The sequence below is a fragment of the Pan paniscus genome, chromosome 11 (assembly GCF_029289425.2).
Source record: "Pan paniscus chromosome 11, NHGRI_mPanPan1-v2.0_pri, whole genome shotgun sequence".
NCBI classification, from domain to species: domain Eukaryota; kingdom Metazoa; phylum Chordata; class Mammalia; order Primates; family Hominidae; genus Pan; species Pan paniscus.
The window spans coordinates 30,368,562-30,387,128 of NC_073260.2; the positions used below are offsets into that span (position 1 = coordinate 30,368,562).

Genomic DNA, 18,567 nt, shown 5'->3' on the forward strand with positions numbered 1-18,567 from the left:
CTTTGGGGTCTTTCGCTTCCTTTTGGTATTTTTGATACCACTTTATTCTGGGTTCTTGTTGCAGAGTCATATGGCTCCTTTAAGACGTTCTCTAGTGAAAGCCATTGGTCCGGATGACAAAGCAGGTTTTACAATTGGGGAGCCACTCTGCCCCTGGATCCATATCCCAGAACACTACTAAATGACTAAATCACTAGATTACAGGGCTTCACTTTGCTCCTAACAGTATACCTCTTGGGATGCTTTAGAAAAGCTTGGTGTTTCCTTTTGCATGTACAAGGTCACGTTTGCCGCTAACGTCTTGTTTTTCAACTACAGCTTTTCTTCTGTAGTGACCATATGAGGGTGCTTTCCCTGCACCCCTCTGCACCACCCCATAGAGTCCAGGTTTTTATGATTTTGTGCTGCCTTGAGATTACTTACGGGTTGCCGCCTTTGTGCTCTCTGAACAGTTCCTTATTTCCCCTCCTTACAGTGCTGCACTGCCTTACTAATCTTCCAACTGAAAAACACAGAGCACCTGACATTGCAGATTTTCATGTATTGAATTCCTATATTAGTCACCAAATATATGTGTCTGTTTTTATCTCTCTTGTATTTTCCTCTCTGATTTTACTTTGGAGTTAGGAATATTTTTTTTCCCACAAATTCTCTCCCAATGACCTACTTTCTTTGATAGCATTTGTAAGAGATGTTACTTTGTAGGCTTAGTTACATAGTTTAAGAAACATAGGAAGATTTTGTTAAGGAAAAGAAAGATGGTGAAATACAAGTTACACTATCCCTTATTGGCTCTTTCCAAAAGGGGAGGACTGGCCACAGCCTGGGTTTCTTAGAGTTTAAACTGTATTCTTGGAAACATGTTATTCACACTTAATTTTCTTTCCATTTGTTTTGGTAGTGAAATATCTGCTTCAGAGTGAAAAGTTGATGAATTATTTCAGAGAATAGGGTATTTTAAGGTGTTTCAGTTATTTTTTTCATCAGAAATTTAAGGAATAGTTAGTAAACATATTTCCAAATAAAACGTATTTCATATTACATAAAGAATAACTTAGTAAATGTATTTAAAGTAAGGTGTTTATGTTTCTTTGAAATAAAATGAAAATAGCATTCTCAGGCCAGCAGAAAAACTGAAGCTATTACATGATTTGGAATCAAGTGGTCACGTGATTTTTCTGAATCACGATATGACACTGTTTATTTACTCTTTCTTTTTATCTTTGGGCATTCCAGAGGGGTGTTTGATGCTTCCCTCAAAATGGCTGGCTTCTATGGATTGTATACCTGGCTGACTCATACTATATTTGGCATCAATATTGTCTTCATACCATCAGGTAACAACCATATTGTACCTTCCACTGTTCTCTATTTAAGGAAAGTTAAGCCATTTTACATACATCTAGGAAATGTCTACTTCCTCAAGTTTAAAAAACTAAATTTTTTGGCTTGAGATTGAATCTAGTCCACATTAGGAACAGAAATATGATTTGTAATGTGTTTGTTTATTGCTGTATCCCCAGCAGCTGGAACCATACCCAGCACATAGAAAAAATTGCTGTATTAGTCTGTTCTCTCACTGCTATAAAGAAATACCTGAGATTAGGTAATTTATACAGAAGAGGTTTAATTGGCTTACGGTTCTGCAGGCTGTACAAGAAGCATAGTGGCTCCTGCTTTGGGGGAGGCCTCAGGAAACTTATAATAGTGGTGGAAAGTAAGGGGGAAGCAGGCATGTCTTACATGGCTGGAGCAGGAGGAAGAGAGGGGAGAGGTGCTACCACAGTTTTAAACAACCAGATCTCACGATAACTCATTCATTCACTATCATGAGAACAGCACCTGGGGTGAAATCCACCCCCCATGATCCAGTCACCTCCCACCAGGTTTTACCTCCAACATTGGGGATTACAATTTGACATGGGATTTTGGTGGGGACACAGATCCAAACCCATATCAGTTGCCCTACATGTTTGTTCAATGAATGAATGTTCTAGCACTTAGCATAACACCTAGGACATAATTGGCTCTCAGTAACGTTTGAATTGAACTGATTGGCAGGGAGCAACGTGTTGTCAAAATAGCTTTATCCATGAGGGATTACATCCCAGGGCAAGATGAATGCTTCTGAGGGCACATAAGCTGCCTCCATACCTCTTAAGATCTGTTGTGGTGCTTCTTCTACTTTTCCTTCCTTTATTTCTATGGCTGCTTGTTTTCCTAAATATCTCTGCCTTCCACATTTGCCTCTACCACATCCCCCGCTTTCCCTATTTGTCTGTGCTTCCTTCTACATTTTCAAGTTCATTCACGTTCTTCTCTACTGTGATGTCCACAAACCTACCCTCTGACCTGCAAGCACCCTGTGAGGCGGGATGGTAGACTTGTCATATAGATGAGAGACCAGTTTTCCAAGGTCACGTACCTGGCTTCTGGTAGGACCAGAACTAGAAACTACATCTGCTTTACTCTTAACTTGGAGAGAAGCCAGACGGAGGAAGAGTGCTTGAACATACTGCTCTGGAAGGGAATGACCTTGAAGCAGGGTCCTTCAACTCAGGATTTTTTCTGTTTATTTTTATTATGCTGAGGTTTAGAAACTAATTTCCAATTGGGCTTTGGACTCAGTACAAGTTTTGACACATGTTCTGTAGGTGTATTTATAGGACCGTATATTAACTATTGATTGATAGTAACAACTACAGAACCCTTGAATTTTATTGCTTAAGAAGAGATCCATAAATAAGACACACACTTAGAAAGATTTTTAGTATCACATTTTAAGATATTGAGCCTTTACTTAGCTAGAAAATTCAGTTAGATAGGGCATATCATTTCCCTAATATTTGAGTTTGTGAGTATTTAACTTGTTTTGTTGGAAATTGTTGAGGAGGAGCTACTGCTTAGATTCTTTTGCTTTGTTAGTGTTTTGCTGATGATGTTAAGTTGTTTTTCTTTTACTCTTTTTTCAGCGTTAGCAGCAATCCTTGGAGCAGTGCCATTCCTGGGGACATACTGGGCAGCAGTACCTGCAGTTCTTGACCTGTGGCTGACACAAGGGTTAGGATGCAAGGCCGTTTTACTGTTGATTTTTCATCTCTTGCCAACATACTTTGTAGATACTGCAATCTACTCTGACATATCAGGGTAAGTAAGCCACAGAATTTCTTAAGTTATTAGTGAATCATCCAGGCATTTCTGTTTTTTTTTTTTTTTAAAGGAGGATTTTTTTTCTCCTGGGGGTATACAAAAGAACTGGTAGTAGGAATTTTCAGTGAAATAGCCTTTTGTGTTCCCACAAATGAAATTTTCATTTAAAACAGTATTGTTTACAAGGCATGATATTTTGGGTTTTTTTTTTTTTTTTTGGTTGTTGTTGCCCCAGAGTTCCAGAGCAACTTTTTTTTTTTTTTTGGAGACAATATCTCTTTCACTCAGACTGCTAGAGTGCAGGGTGCAGTCATGGCTCTTGGCAGCCTTGAACCTTGAACTCCTAGGCTCAAGCAATCCTCCTGCCTTGAACTTCCCAAGGCACTAGGATTACGGGAATGAACCACCATGCCCAGCCAATATTTTCTTATTACATATGTAGTATTTATAATATATATGATGTCCTGGGTTAAAACCAAATTGTGAATAATTTTCTCTTGATTTAGTGACATTTAACCTAGAAAAGAATTATGACCAGATGTACATCAAATATTTTAAGTACAGTGAACAGTTAATGATTATTTTTATCTCTTCTTTGGTTTTGGAGAAAATGTTGTTAGATTGTATGTCTGAGGATATCCATGTGAAACCAAATCTCAGCAAGTTAATTTCTGTCAAGCAGAGCTCTCTAAAGATAGAATTGGAATGGTTCTATGATAAATACTAGTTAAATCTAAGTCAGAATCAACACTTTAGCCATATAATACAATAAATAAATGTCTGTTTTTATAGGTTTTGACATCTCTTTTAGAAATTGCATTAAGTATATCAAGCCAGTTCTCAGTCACATTAAAACTTGAGAGAGAAAATTAAAAAGCTGAACATCATAGTGTGGTTAACTAGTGTGTCACAGTTGACATTTGAGCAGGAATAAGTATGATTTATACTTAAGTGCTTTTATTTCTTTAAACTTTGCTGTAAATTTTATATTAAGGTTTACAGCTGGAATTAAAGAAACACTGTCTTTTTTTTTTTTTTTTTTTTTGAGACAGAGTGTCCCTCTATCTCCCAGGCTGGAGTGCAGTGGTGCAATCTCGCCTCACTGCAACCTTCGCCTCCCAGGTTCAAGCCATTCTCCTGCCTCAGCCTCCTGAGTAGCTGGGATTACAGGCGTGCACCACCACACCCGGCTAATTTTTGTATTTTTACTAGAGATGGGATTTCACCATGTTGATCAGGCTGATCTTGAACTCCTGACCTCAAGTGATCCGCCTGCCTCGGCCTCCCAAACTGCTGGGATTACAGGCATGAGCCACGATGCCCGGCCTAAAATACTGTCTTTAAACGTTATTATTGGGAAATGAAAGGTTTGGCATAAATTGTTTTATTTTTTAATAGGTTAAGCTTTTATTCATAAACTCCCACACGTTTTTATTTAAAAAAAAAAAAAAGCTTTAAGGCTGAGCATAGTGGCTCAAGCCTGTAATCCTACCACTTTGAGAGGCCGAGGTGGGTGGATCACTTGAGCCCAGGAGCTCAAGACCAGCCGGGGAAACATGGTGAAACCCGTTCTCCACAAAAATATAAAGATTAGTTTGGTGTGGTGGCACATGCCTGTAGTCCCAGCTACTCAGGAGGCTGAGGTAGGAAGATCACTTGAGTCTGGGAGGTCAAGACTGCAGTAAGCTGTGATCGTGGCACTGCATTCCAGCCTGGGTGATGGAGCGGAAAAAAAAGCTTTAAGCATTTTTGATAGTTTTCCTTGAATGTGTTGTTTAGGGAAGAAGTTTACTTAGCAAACATGGAATACTGCCCTAAATCATTTTTTTGGAATGAGAAAGACAAACACATTATGAATATAATTTATTGGTTTCCTGAAGACTGGTTCTCCACAAGTCTTACTTTAACTGTAATATAGAACATCCTTCCAGGATATTTAGTTATTTGCCCCTCACTGAATTGTTCTTCTCATCTATGTTTAAAACTAGAAACAAACAGAATGTGACTTATTTCTCAGTCCTTCTGATGTCAGTGGTCCTTTCTTGTCATTATCAATGTGCTATGCTACTGTGTTCTGTTTTATTTCATTCCACTTACATAAGTGATACTGTAATAAGCTGGAGGGCATTTGTGATTCTCCTGTGAAATAGAAATCTTGGGCTTTGTGACAGATATTTTCCTCAGGAGGCCTTTTATCATTACCTATGTTAAAAACTATATTTTAGGAGGTTGCCAGAAGTCTGACCTATGAGTAACAGGGATGCTCTCATTGTTGCTGTCGTCATATAAAAGCATAATTAACTGAATTACATGCTAAATTGTGCTCACTTAATTATTCTTGATGGAGGTAAACTTAACAGGTGACTCCTAACCAGTCCTAAGCCAACATTAACCCATCATAGGCAGGCACCTGTAATGGGTATAAAATATCTGTTAACATTGCTGACTTTATTCTTTCATTCCTGGAGCTATAAAAAGAGGCAGATGTCATCCATAGGAAAAACAATTGTTGCATCTCAATATTGTTGCATCTCAATATTATTGCAGTCAGTGTTCAGTTGTATGCATCGAGGTGATCTAAAGAAAGCTGATAATATGCTAAAAAGCATAGTGTATTAAAGAATGCACATTGTATTAGAAATGTATTTCAGATTTATTCCAGTTTTTGTGTGTTAAAGGTCGTGCTCTTTATTCCAGAGGTGGCCATCCTTACCTGACAGGCTTGGCAGTGGCCGGTGGAGCATACTACCTAGGCCTGGAAGGAGCAATCATCGGTCCTATTCTTCTCTGCATACTTGTGGTTGCTTCCAATATCTATAGTGCCATGCTAGTGAGTCCCACGAATTCAGTTCCCACGCCAAACCAGACCCCATGGCCTGCTCAGCCTCAGCGGTGAGTTAAAGCAGAATAATCATAAGCTGTATTCATACATTGAACTGTCCTGTCTCTGTATTTGATAAGTAGCTTCATCCAGACTTGTCAGGATAAAGGTATTTGAGTACCAATGCTGTGATAAAGGTTGCAGAAGACACTAAGTAAATACAAATCGTTGGCAGAGTTTTGGGTTTCATATACCAAGAAAATTTAAAACCTATATTGGGGCCGGGAGCAGTGGCTCACGCCTGTAATCCCAGCACTTTGGGAGGACAAGGCGGGTGGATCACCTGAGGTCAGGAGTTCGAGCCCAGCCTGGCCAACATGGCGAAACCCCATCTCTACTACAAATACAAAAATCAGCCAGGTGTGGTGGCACCCGCCTGTGAACCCAGCTGTTTGGGAGGCTGAGGCACAAGAATTGCTTGAACCCAGGAGGTGGAGGCTGCAGTGAGCCCAGACTGTGCCACTGGACTCCAGCCTGGGCAACAGCATAAAAAAAAAAAAAAAAAAAGACCTATATTGGGTGAGATTTGTTAATGTCATGAAAAGCCAAAAATAAATTTAAAAAATCTAATTCCATGTGGGACATGGTATACCAGATTGAAAGAGACTCAAGAAATGGGACAACCAGGCCAGATGTGGTGGCTCATGCCTGTAATCCCAGCAGTTTGGGAGGCCGAGGTGGGCAAATCACCTGAAGTCAGGAGTTTGAGACCAGCCTGGCCAACATGGTAAAACCCCATCTCTACTAAAAATACCCCAAAAATTAGCCAGATGTGGTGGCAGGTGCCTGTAATCCCAGCTACTCGGGAGGCTGAGGCAGGAGAATTGCTTGAACCTGGGAGGCGGAGGTTGCAGTGAGCCGAGATCATGCCATTGGATTCCAGCCTGGGTGACAGAGTGAGACTCTGTCTCAAAAAAAAAAAAAAAAGGAAAAGAAATAGGACAACCAAATGCATTGCATGAGTCTGGGATAAGGAATATTTCTGAAACAATTGGGGAAATTTGAACATGGACCATATGTTAAATAATATATCAATGTTAAATTTGGTTTAACCAATTTAACAATGATACTTCGATAACCAATGATACAATGATAACCAATCATAACCAATGATACTTTGGTTCTGTAGAAGAATGTCCTTTAAAGATGACGTGTCATGATGTCTGCCACTTATTTGCAAGCAGTTCCGCCAAAACTGGGAGAGGGAGAGAGGAAGTGACTGTAGCAAAATGTTAACAATTGTTGAATCTAGATGAAGGACATATGGTTGTTAATTGTACCGGCGTTTCAATTTTGTGTAGGTTTATACATTTTTAAAATACAAAGTTGGGAAAAAATTATTTGGGACACCAATATAGAGTTGCAACATGTTATTTTGTAAGTACAGATATTAAAATAAAAAGTACTGTTATCTGCTGTCACCAGCATTTCATAAAATAAATTATAATGTTTGAAAATTTTTCCCAATTGTCTTACAATTTTCTTAAATTTCTTTAGGTATAATTTATATATGGTGAAGTGTACATCTAAATAGCCAAATGTACCTCTAAATAGACAGGTTGATTTTTTCATGTACTCACACCCATGTAACCACTACTCATACCAAGATATAGAATATTTTTGTTATTCTGGAAGGCTTCTCCCTGCCTCCTCTCAGTCAGACCCCACTGCCTGCTGATACTCTAACCATAGTCACTTTTCATTAGTTTTGCCTGTTTTTGAACTTAATATAAAAGAAATCATATAGTAGGTACATACTCTTGATTCAGTCCTCATTGCTCAACAGTGTATCTGTGTGATTCATTCATGTTGTTGGATGTTTTTCTCTGTTCATGGTTCATTCTTGCATTGTTGTCTAATCTTCCATTACATGAATATATTACAATCTCATTTAATCATTGTAGGACTAATAGATATTGGGGTAGTTTGCAGTTTATGTCTGTTATAATTCAAGATGCTATGAACTTTTTTTTTTTTTTTTTATTGATCATTCTTGGGTGTTTCTCGCAGAGGGGGATTTGGCAGGGTCACAGGACAATAGTGGAGGGAAGGTCAGCAGATAAACAAGTGAACAAAGGTCTCTCGTTTTCCTAGGCAGAGGACCCTGCGGCCCTCCGCAGTGTCTGTGTCACTGGGTACTTGAGATTAAGGAGTGGTGATGACTCTTAACGAGCATGCTGCCTTCAAGCATCTGTTTAACAAAGCACATCTTGCACTGCCCTTAATCCATTTAACCCTGAGTGGACACAGCACATGTTTCAGAGAGCACAGGGTTGGGGGTAAGGTCACAGATCAACAGGATCCCAAGGCAGAAGAATTTTTCTTAGTACAGAACAAAATGAAAAGTCTCCCATGTCTACTTCTCTCTACACGGACACGGCAACCATCCAATTTCTCAATCTTTTCCCCACCTTTCCCCCCTTTCCATTCCACAAAACCACCATTGTCATCATGGCCCATTCTCAATGAGCTGTTGGGTACACCTCCCAGACGGGGTGGTGGCCGGGCAGAGGGGCTCCTCACTTCCCAGTAGGGGCGGCTGGGCAGAGGCGCCCCTCACCTCCCGGACAGGGTGGCTGGCCGGGCGGGGGGCTGACCCCCCCACCTCCCTCCCGGACGGGGCGGCTGGCCGGGCAGAGGGGCTCCTCACTTCCCAGTAGGGGCGGCTGGGCAGAGGCACCCCTCACCTCCCGGACGGGGCGGCTGGCCGGGCGGGGGGCTGACCCCCCCACCTCCCTCCCGGATGGGGCAGCTGGCCGGGCGGGGGGCTGACTCCCCCACCTCCCTCCTGGACGGGGCGGCTGGCCGGGTGGGGGGCTGACCCCCCCCACCTCCCTCCCGGATGGGGTGGCTTGCCGGGCGGAGGGGCTCCTCACTTCCCAGTAGGGGCAGCCGGGCAGAGGCGCCCCTCACCTCCCAGACTGGGTGGCTGGCCGGGTGGGGGGCTGACCCCCCCACCTCCCTCCTGGACGGGGCGGCTGGCCGGGCAGAGGGGCTCCTCACTTCCCAGTAGGGGCGGCTGGGCAGAGGCGCCCCTCACCTCCCGGACAGGGCGGCTGGCCAGGCGGGGGGCTGACCCCCCCACCTCCCTCCCGGACGGGGCGGCTGGCCTGGCGGGGGCTGACCCCCACCTCCTTCCCGGACAGGGTGGCTGCCGGGCGGAGACGCTCCTCACTTCCCAGACGGGGTGGCTGCCGGTCGGAGGGGCTCCTAACTTCTCAGACGGGGCGGCTGCCGGGTGGAGGGGCTCCTCACTTCTCAGACGGGGCGGTTGCCGGGCGGAGGGTCTCCTCACTTCTCAGACGGGGTGGCTGGACAGAGATGCTTCTCACCTCCCAGACGGGGCGGCGGGGCAGAGGCGCTCCCCACATCTCAGACGATGGGTGGCCGGGCAGAGACGCTCCTCACTTCCTAGATGGGATGGCGGCCGGGAAGAGGCGCTCCTCACTTCCTAGATGGAATGGCAGCCGGGCAGAGACGCTCTTCACTTTCCAGACGGGGCAGCCAGGCAGAGGGGCTCCTCACGTCCCAGACGATGGGCGGCCAGGCAGAGATGCTCCTCACTTCCCAGACGGGGTGGCGGCTGGGCAGAGGCTGCACTCTCCGCACTTTGGGAGGCCAAGGCAGGCGGCTGGGAGGTGGAGGTTGTAGCGAGGCGAGATTCCAGCCTGGGCACCATTGAGCACTGAGTGAACCAGACTCTGTCTGCAATCCTGGCACCTCGGGAGGCCGAGGCTGGCGGATCACTCGCGGTTAGGAGCTGGAGACCAGCCCAGCCAACACAGCGAATCCCCGTCTCCACCAAAAAAATACGAAAACCAGTGAGGCGTGGCGGCGCGCGCCTGCAATCGCAGGCACTGGGCAGGCTGAGGCAGGAGAATCAGGCAGGGAGGTTGCAGTGAGCCGAGATGGCAGCAGTACAGTCCAGCTTCGGCTCGGCATCAGAGGGAGACCGTGGAAAGAGAGGGAGAGGGAGACCGTGGGGAGAGGGAGAGGGAGACGCGAGAGGCCAAGATGCTATGAACTTTTTAAAAAAAATTTCTTATTTTGCCACGAACGTTTTTGTACATGTCTTTTGGTGGACATGCGCACAGTACTTACTGTAGTTGGACATATACCTAAAAGTGGAATGTCTGGTTATACATCTGGTTTTAAGTTTAGGTGGATACTTAAAAACAGTTTTCTATGTTGTGTGCCAGAAATTACATTTTAACAACAAAAAAGAAGGACAGTCTCAGAATAAAAAGTAAAAGGTTTTGAACTTTCCGGAAACTATATGGCATTCTCCTTGTTATCTGCAATTGGAAAACACTAGTTTTCCTGCCACTGGATATGCTCGTGTAATCAAGGAGTCACTGACAAGTTGGTTCTGACAATGCATTTAATGAAAATATTTTATACTTTTATGTAAAATTCTTTAACAACACGATTCTGCTTAATTTTGTTTTTAGTGTTATATTTTGTGAAGAGAGACATGGTCCTTTAACTCAGAACAAATGCAGTAAAGTCTCTGAGTTAGAGCTGATTAGGGGGCCATTTTAGCCAATGCGTGATCCTTAGTTGATGGCAAGGGAAAATCAGTTTTTCCAAAAGAATAAAAGGAGAGGTGCTTCGGTGATTTTGACAAGAGCCTTCCCAATTTGGTGGTGGTGACACTATGATATCCTTTTCTGCCTTTGCCTCTTAAAGACAAGTGCTCAGATACCTGAGAAGCCAGCGGTGCTTGAAAGCAACAGAATGCACTTGCTAACTTGAGGCTCTGTTCCATGGGCTCACCAAACACAAAGAAAAAGATAATTGATCAATATTTTGCTGTTATTTTGAGAAAAACTTAATGATTTCAAGTTACTAAAGCAAGAGTTAGTATTTAAGGCGAAATGAAAGCAACTTAAATGAATTCTTTTAGAGGTAATAAACCTTTTTAACTCTTTGTCCTTCTAAAAGTACAAAATGCTTATGTGGTATGGCAGAGTAGAAAAAGATAATGTGAGGACCCATATAGCCTTTGTCTTTCAAAGTTACTCATGCATGAGTTTAAAGAGTCAAATTTCTACAAAACTCAGTGAAAAATAAGGACTTTGCCTTCTCCCTCTTCTTCCTTTTTCTAAGAGGAACCACTTTTTGACCCTATATTATTTTGATATTTACCTCCATATCTTGAAGTGACATATTTATTTCTGATTTGGTCATATACAGGCATCATCTAATAACTTCCGACTTGGAAGGTTAGAAGTTAGCTTTCACTACCCATTCCCCCAAAACAGACGGTGATACTGGTTAGATCAGTATTCAGGTTTTACATTATTATGACTTTAAATTATATTCATATTTGAGCCTTGTCATATATTCTAATATTTCTTTACCCATACGACTTTTGCTTTCTCTTGAGTTAATAAAGATACTGGTTTTTATTTGCTTTGCTTTCCATGTACTTATAACTAATCCCATCTCAAGCTCTGCACCAGGCACTCACCTCTCCAGTTGGTATGTTCAGTCGCACCAGGCATAGTTGGTCTTCTAAAGAAGACTGTCCTAAGTGCCATGGTCTGCCCCAGTGGAGTGCTGTCCTTTTGGCTTGCTGTTCAGCGGTCACCTTGGGTATTCCCTCAACAATCCCTTGCATTGGAATCCTTATTTCTTATACCCTATATAATTTTCTTTCTTGATTTATTCCTTTTTGGTGGAGCACATCCTCTTATAGATTTTCGGGAAAATATGCATAGGAGGTAAATTTTGAGGGATGATGCATGTCTGAAAAAGCTTTTCCTGATGTCAAACTTAATCCGATAGCTTTCCTATGTAGAGAATTCTATGCTTGAAATTTTTTCTTTAACATTTATTTCTTCATTGTTTTCTAGCTTCTAGGATTGTTGTTAAAAGTCTGAAGCAATTTTTATTATTCTTGTTAATTTAACTGTTTGAAGACATATAAGATCTTTTTGTTTATCTATGTTTTTTGTCCTGATGGGCACTTGCTAAGACCTTTAAAAGTGAAAACTTGTGTTCTGGTGTTCTGACATTTTTCTTGAGGTGTTTCATGATTTCCTTTTCTTCTTTGAGAAATTTATTTTATTTTGACTTTGACCCTCATGGACTGGGCATTTCACATTTTAAATCCTTTCTCTCTTTTTTCACTTGTGTCTTTTTGGCTCCATTTTCTGGGTGATTTCTTCAACTTTATCTTGTAGCTTTACTATAGAGGTTTCCATTTCTACTTGCACATTTTTTTCAGTTTCCTTTATTGAGGTATTATTTCCTTAGAGTAAAATGTACCTTTTTAGCGTACAGGTTTATATTTTATATGACATGTAACAAATTACACATTTAGCAGCTTAACGTACATTTACGATACAGCTTCTGTGGGTCGGGAGTTCAGGCAAAACTTGGTTGGGTCCTCTGCTTAGGACCTGAAAATCTGCAGTCAGAGTTGGGGTTTCATCTGTGGATTGGGGTTCTCTTTCAAGCAGTCCTGTTGTTGGCATAATTCATTTCCTTGTAGTTGTATAACTGAGGCTCATGGCTTCTAGAGGCTGCCTCTCTTCATAGGCAGCTGATAATCTGGGTTTTTGCTTCTTTAAGGCCAGCAGGAGAGTATTTTTCTAACTTTGGTCTCTGACCCCCAGACTTTTTAAAAGAAGAGCTTGCCTGATTAGACCCAGCCCACCCAGCATAATCTCTTTTTTTTTAAAGTCAGCTAATGAGGGACATTCATTACATCTGTAAAATCCATCCACCTTTGCCATACATGTTAAGCATCCCAAATCCCAAATCGGAAACTCTCCAGAATCAGAAATTTTTTGAATGGGAACATGATGCTCAAAGAAAGTGTTCGTTGGAGCATTTTGGATTTTTTTTTTTTTTTTGACACGGAGTCTCACTCTGTCACCCAGGCTGGAGTGCAGTGGCATGATCTCGGCTCACTGCAACCACTGCCTCCCGGATTCAAATGATTCTCCCGCCTCAGCTTCCCGAATAGCGGGGATTACAGGTAGGTGCATGCCACTACGCCCGGCTAATTTTTGTATTTTTAGTAGAGATGGGATTTCACCATGTTGGCCAGGCTGGTCTCGAACTCCTGACCTCAGGTGATCTGTCCTCCTCAGCCTCCCAAAGTGCTGGGATTACAGGCATGAGCCACTGTGCCCGGCCAGCATTTTGGATTATGGATTCTTGGATTTGGGGTTAGTATAATGTAAATATTCCAAAATGCAAAAAAGATGTGAGTCACTTCTGGTCCCAAGCATTTCAGATAAGGGACACTAACCTGTGTTAACAGAACCACAATATCAGGTATTGAAGGTGTTTGGCTGTTGGCTCATGTTAAGAATGAGACATGGCCGGGCGCGGTGGGTCACGCCTGTAATCCCAGCACTTTGGGAGGTCGAGGTGGGTAGATCACCTGAGGTCAGGAGTTCAAGACCAGCCTGGCCAACATGGTAAAACACCGTCTCTACTAAGAATACAAAAATTAGGCATGGTGGCATGAGCCTGTAATCCCAGCTACTCGGGAGACTGAGGCAGGAGAATCACTTGAACCCGGGAGGTGGACGTTGCAGTGAGCAGAGATTGCACCAATGCACACTGCACCACTGCACTGCAGCCTGGGCAACAGAGCGAGACTCTGTCTCAAAAAAAAAAAAAGAGTGAGACACTCAGAAGCTGTGGTGGATTATGATAAGTGTTACCACAATATGATGTGGCAGGGCCACTGCTTTGTCCAGCCCTTAATGTCAGTGATTTTGGTCCCCTTTTTGGGCTTGTATATTCCTCAAAGAAAGAGCTTCTAATCTCCTGGCTAGAGACTAAAGTCCTGGCTGCCAGCCTCCTGGGAGCCAGGAGGAGGAAAGGGTCTGGACAGCCTTCAAGATGTAAACATCCACTTAATCTCCCAGTGTTGGGATGGATGCCCACCCTCATTTCTGCCTGTTGTGCACTAGTTCAGACACTTTTTGTTTTACCTTCTCCAGAGGGGAAAAAACCTCTAGTTTTCTGCCAAGGAGGGGAGAGGGTGGAGTCAGCTGCTTGGCTGGGGTGGGAGGTGGGGTGAGGATATCAGAGGGTGTTGTCTTCCTGCTCTTTAAGGAAACTGTAAAGCAGTCCTGTGTTTACCCCCATCTCCCACCCTACTTCCGGAGTTACTTGATGTCACCAGTTCCTAAACCTTATGGGGGATTTCGCTGAATAAATCAGAATGTTTCCTGGCCTTTCTCACTACTGGTTTAAGATCCAGCTTTTTAGGGTCTTGTGTTAGTCTGTTTTTCATTGCTGTAAAGGAATTCCTGAGACTAGGTAATTTATATAAAGAAAAGAGGTTTATTTTGGCTCATGGCTCTTCAGACTCTACAAGAAGTATACTGCCAGCACCTGCTTCTGGTGAGGCCCCGGGAAACTTCCAATCATGGTGGAAGGCAAAGGGGGAGCAGGTGTGTCACATGGAGAGAGAGAGGAAGCAAGAGATGACAGGCTCTTCTAAACAAACTGCTCTCACCTGAAGGAATAGAGCAAAAACTCATTTATCATTGTTGGGGAGGGCACCAAACCATTCATGAGGGATCTGCTCCCGTGGCCCAAACACCTCCCACTAGGCCTCACCTTCAACATTAGGGATCACATTTTAACATGAGATTTGCAGGGGACAGACAGCCAAACTCTATCACGTATGCCAGGTCATAGCAGTCCCATCCGCTTTCCACCTTCTTAGAATTTGTTGCTTTTGCCTCTTAGTTCTTTTTTTTTTCTTTCATGGCCTTTGCTCTCCGAGGTGCAGCCACACTGGCTTTCCATCAGGCCTCAGATACACCAGGTGCCATTGAAACTCTGGGCCTTTGTGCACGCTGCTTTCTCTATCTGGATAATCCTCCATCTGGATAATCCCCCATTTTTCCTTCTTAACGAACTCCTAACTATTCAGATCTCAGTTCAAATGTCAGTTCATCAGAGAAGCGTTTCCTACCCCCAAGATTAGGTTATGGCCTCCTTGCCAGTTTAATGTGTTTATAGTTTGCACCTTGTACTTTTTTTTTTGTAGTGCAGTTTTCATTTATACACTTGATTATTTTTCTCTCTCCCCCATCCCAACTTGACTATAGTTGCTGTTACTGCCAGGACCAAGTCTATTTTAATTACTGATGTCAACCTCTGTCAACGGTATTTTGTACTCAGAATGCTCAATTCCTAGTGGAAGGAATGAATGGGCTGTGAGGGAATAGTATCTACAGAAGCATGAGCTCTGAAAGGGCTTGGCTTTTTCTAGGAATTTGTATATTGTTACAGTGTGACAGTAGAGAATAGATGGTTGCATTTTATTAAGCAGACATACCTCTTAATTCCACACTGCAAAAAAACTTGTTAGACTACTATCTTCACACAGATGAATGCCCATTCTCCTAAGGAAAGATTGTAGGAAGGAAGACCTTCTCTGCTGCTCACTGTTGATAGTGAGAATGTAGTGGATACAGCACAGCTTTGGGCTCCCAACTATTTTGGCCTCTGCTGAATAATCAGAACCTTTCACTTCCTCTGTTTTCTATTAATAGTGGGCTTGTTTAGGGAGATGGGATGTGTAGGGAAAGGCAAAAACACCCCTGTAATCATGCATACTTTCTTGATTTTTGGACAGGATAATCAGACTTGCTTTGATAGACTTCTTTCACTTCTACTAAAAATTGAGCAGCAGTCTCTGAATATTAAAGCCCAGAAAATCCTGTAAGGCATATATCCCAGGAACTCTTCCAGGGATGCTATTCTCCATATTGTAGTTTTCCTTTGCCCTCTGTTATACCTTGAGAGGAAGGTGACAACTGGAATGTGGTCCTTTAGGAACTCAGCTTTATCTTTCTCTAGGGAAGATTGAGTAACTTATGGCTGTTTTTGTACATGCTTTCTTAACCTGAGGTTTATATCTTTCATAATTAAATACCCAAAGTACAATAAAAAATGAGTATCCCCTGGGCACAGTGGCTCATGCCTGTAATCCCAGCACTTTGGTAGGCCAAGGCAGGTGATCGTTTGAGTCCAGGAGTTCGAGGCCAGCCTGAGCAACATGGTGAAACCCCATCTCTGGGTCTCTGCAAAATGAAGTATAAAGATACTCCCCATAAACCATCCCCACTTCTGCAGATCTTTACACTAACCCTAAGAATTTCAGTTGGGGTGCACTTGCTGTCATTCCACTTTAGAAGATTGAGAAAAGAGAGTAAACTGGGGCTGAGAAGGGAGTACATTTGATTTACTTTCTGTTACTTGAAAATTTCCTGAATCTGCTCATCCTCTTTACTCCCAGTAGTGTGACCCACTGCCAGGATTTCTTCAGCAGCCTCTTTACTGGTTCCTGCCTCCAGTCTGGCCTCCCTCTAGTCTGTTCTTCATAGTATAGCTTCTCTGATTTTTCTGAAACATAAATATTCTATTCTGCTGCTGCTTAAAATTCCCACAGTGGCTTCCCATGGCCTTCAAGATAAAGCTAACACATTAATTTGCCCTGTCAGACTTCTCATGCCTTTTTTCTCTCTACTTCTCCGGATTCATCTCTGTGTTGTGTGCCTTGCATTTTATTTTTCAGCCGTATTGAACTTGTTTTAGTTACCAGAAGGCAGTGTCATCTTTGCAGTGTTGTCCCCTCTGTAAAGAACACCACTTCCCTCCTAGCCAAGTCCAGTATCATGGTGTGTGCTCAAAGTACCCTTTTTGTGAGAAACATTACTGAAACTCTGAACTAGGTAAGAAGTCCTTGCTGTGTCCCTGTGGTATCTTATACTTCTGTTGGAACTTAATACGCGTTTTATAGATGTGTGTTTAATTCATTGTTTTTTCCCATCAGTTGGTAAGCTTTTTGAAGGTGGGAGCTATATCTAACTTTACCACTGTTTTACCACTCCCAACATGGTGCTTGGCGCATAGTAAGTGCTAGGTGAAGATTTGGTGAATTTGTGGATTAGTGAAACCAAAAGCAGAATACAACCTTGAGGCTGATAAAAGACGATGGGACATAGTAAATCCTAGCCTTAGAACTTTATTCCAAATTTGTTGGAAGGGAGGGGGTATGTATAATAGTGATTGCATGTGCTCTGTCACAGGATTGTATGCTGGTGCCGGTGTAGGAAATACACACTTAGTGCTGGGGAGCCAGCTAAGTAAGTTAAATTAGTTACAACTTTCAGGCATCCATAACTTATTCTGCATATCTAGGAGGCTGGAAGTCAACAAGTCTTGAGTTGTTAAATCATAAAAGATTTAAATATTTACATGGAGGGAAGAGGGTAGGTGGTGAAATGAATTTGTAAAGATCTCATTGAAAGTTTGGGGCAAGCAGATCCCAAAATATTTTCAAAGAGCAAGGAACAGCCAGAGACTACACTGCACAATCCCTGTTGCTCTGAAAGGAGGTGTAAAATGTTAACAGTCCTCTAGTCCCATGTGACCACAGTCACATGTGGTCCCATTCTGCATTGCTTATTCTTTTTTTTTTTTTGGAAACAGAATCTCACTCTGTCGCCTAGGCTGGAGTGCAGTGGCACTATCTGGGCTCACTGCAAGCTCCACCTCCCAGGTTCACGCCATTCTCCTGCCTCAGCCTCCCGAGTAGCTGGGACTACAGGCGCCCGCGACCACGCCCGGCTAATTTTCTTTGTATTTTTAGTGGAGACGGGGGTTTCACCATGTTAGCCAGGATGGTCTCGATCTCCTGACCTCGTGATCCACCCGCCTCGGCCTCCCAAAGTGCTGGGATTACAGGCATGAGCCACCGCGCCTGGCCACGTTGCTTATTCTTAGATGAGAAATTCTATACTATGATTCCTTGCAGCATAATAATCCTTATAATTTGAGAAAGAATACTGTATTTAGATGGTTTAAGTAGGATGTTAAACATTTTCAGAAAATAGTGTCAATGCAGTATTTATTTCTAACAGAGAGAGTTATAGTTTTATGAGCTTTACTTATTAGTTAGAGTTATGCCTCTGGAATAAGCCAAAAACCAAATAATTTCTGCATCTCTAGACTATAGATATTGTTTTCCTGGAGATAATTAGAGGTTTGTTCAAGATCAGTGTTACTTCAGTAGAGTTCTATAGATACACACACCTCCCCCTCCATCAATCACCCTAACACCCTACATACCTAGAGAGAACATTGAGATGAAAGACTCTTAGTAACTGATTTCTAAGCTTGCTTCAGGTTGTTGGTTTTCTTTGTTTTGTTTGTTTGTTTTCCTGAGTCCTTTTGGATACTTTCTTGGCCTGGAGACAAAATTTAATAGTAGTTAGGAATTTCAAGGTTACAGCTAAGCTCACTTGTCAACAGAGAGCAGTGACTAGGCTAACCATAGCCTTAATCTTATTTAATGTGTCTTTGCCCTGAGGCTGAAATCTTCATTCATAATTTAGAGGAAATGAATCGTTAATAGATATAAAATTACAGGTATTTGAGAAATTTGAAAAGATGTCAAAGAACCCCGTTGGGTATTAGAAAATGCTTTGTAGTATTAGCCAGTTTTTGACTATTGCTTGCAAAGATTTTCCAGGGCTTTTCAGAATTAA

General features: G+C 42.6%; 1 protein-coding gene across 6 annotated transcripts in view; it reads left to right on the forward strand.

Annotated features, from left to right (window-relative positions):
- Positions 1-18,567, forward strand: part of TMEM245 (transmembrane protein 245) — a 106,780-nt gene that overhangs the window by 80,615 nt on the left and 7,598 nt on the right. For all 6 annotated transcript variants that reach the window (XM_003810893.5, XM_014346232.4, XM_014346231.4 and 3 more), the window contains 3 exons: positions 1,237-1,337; positions 2,973-3,147; positions 5,848-6,042. In XM_003810893.5, the coding sequence (XP_003810941.4) occupies positions 1,237-1,337; positions 2,973-3,147; positions 5,848-6,042 (471 nt within the window). The remainder of the gene's footprint in view (positions 1-1,236; positions 1,338-2,972; positions 3,148-5,847; positions 6,043-18,567) is intronic.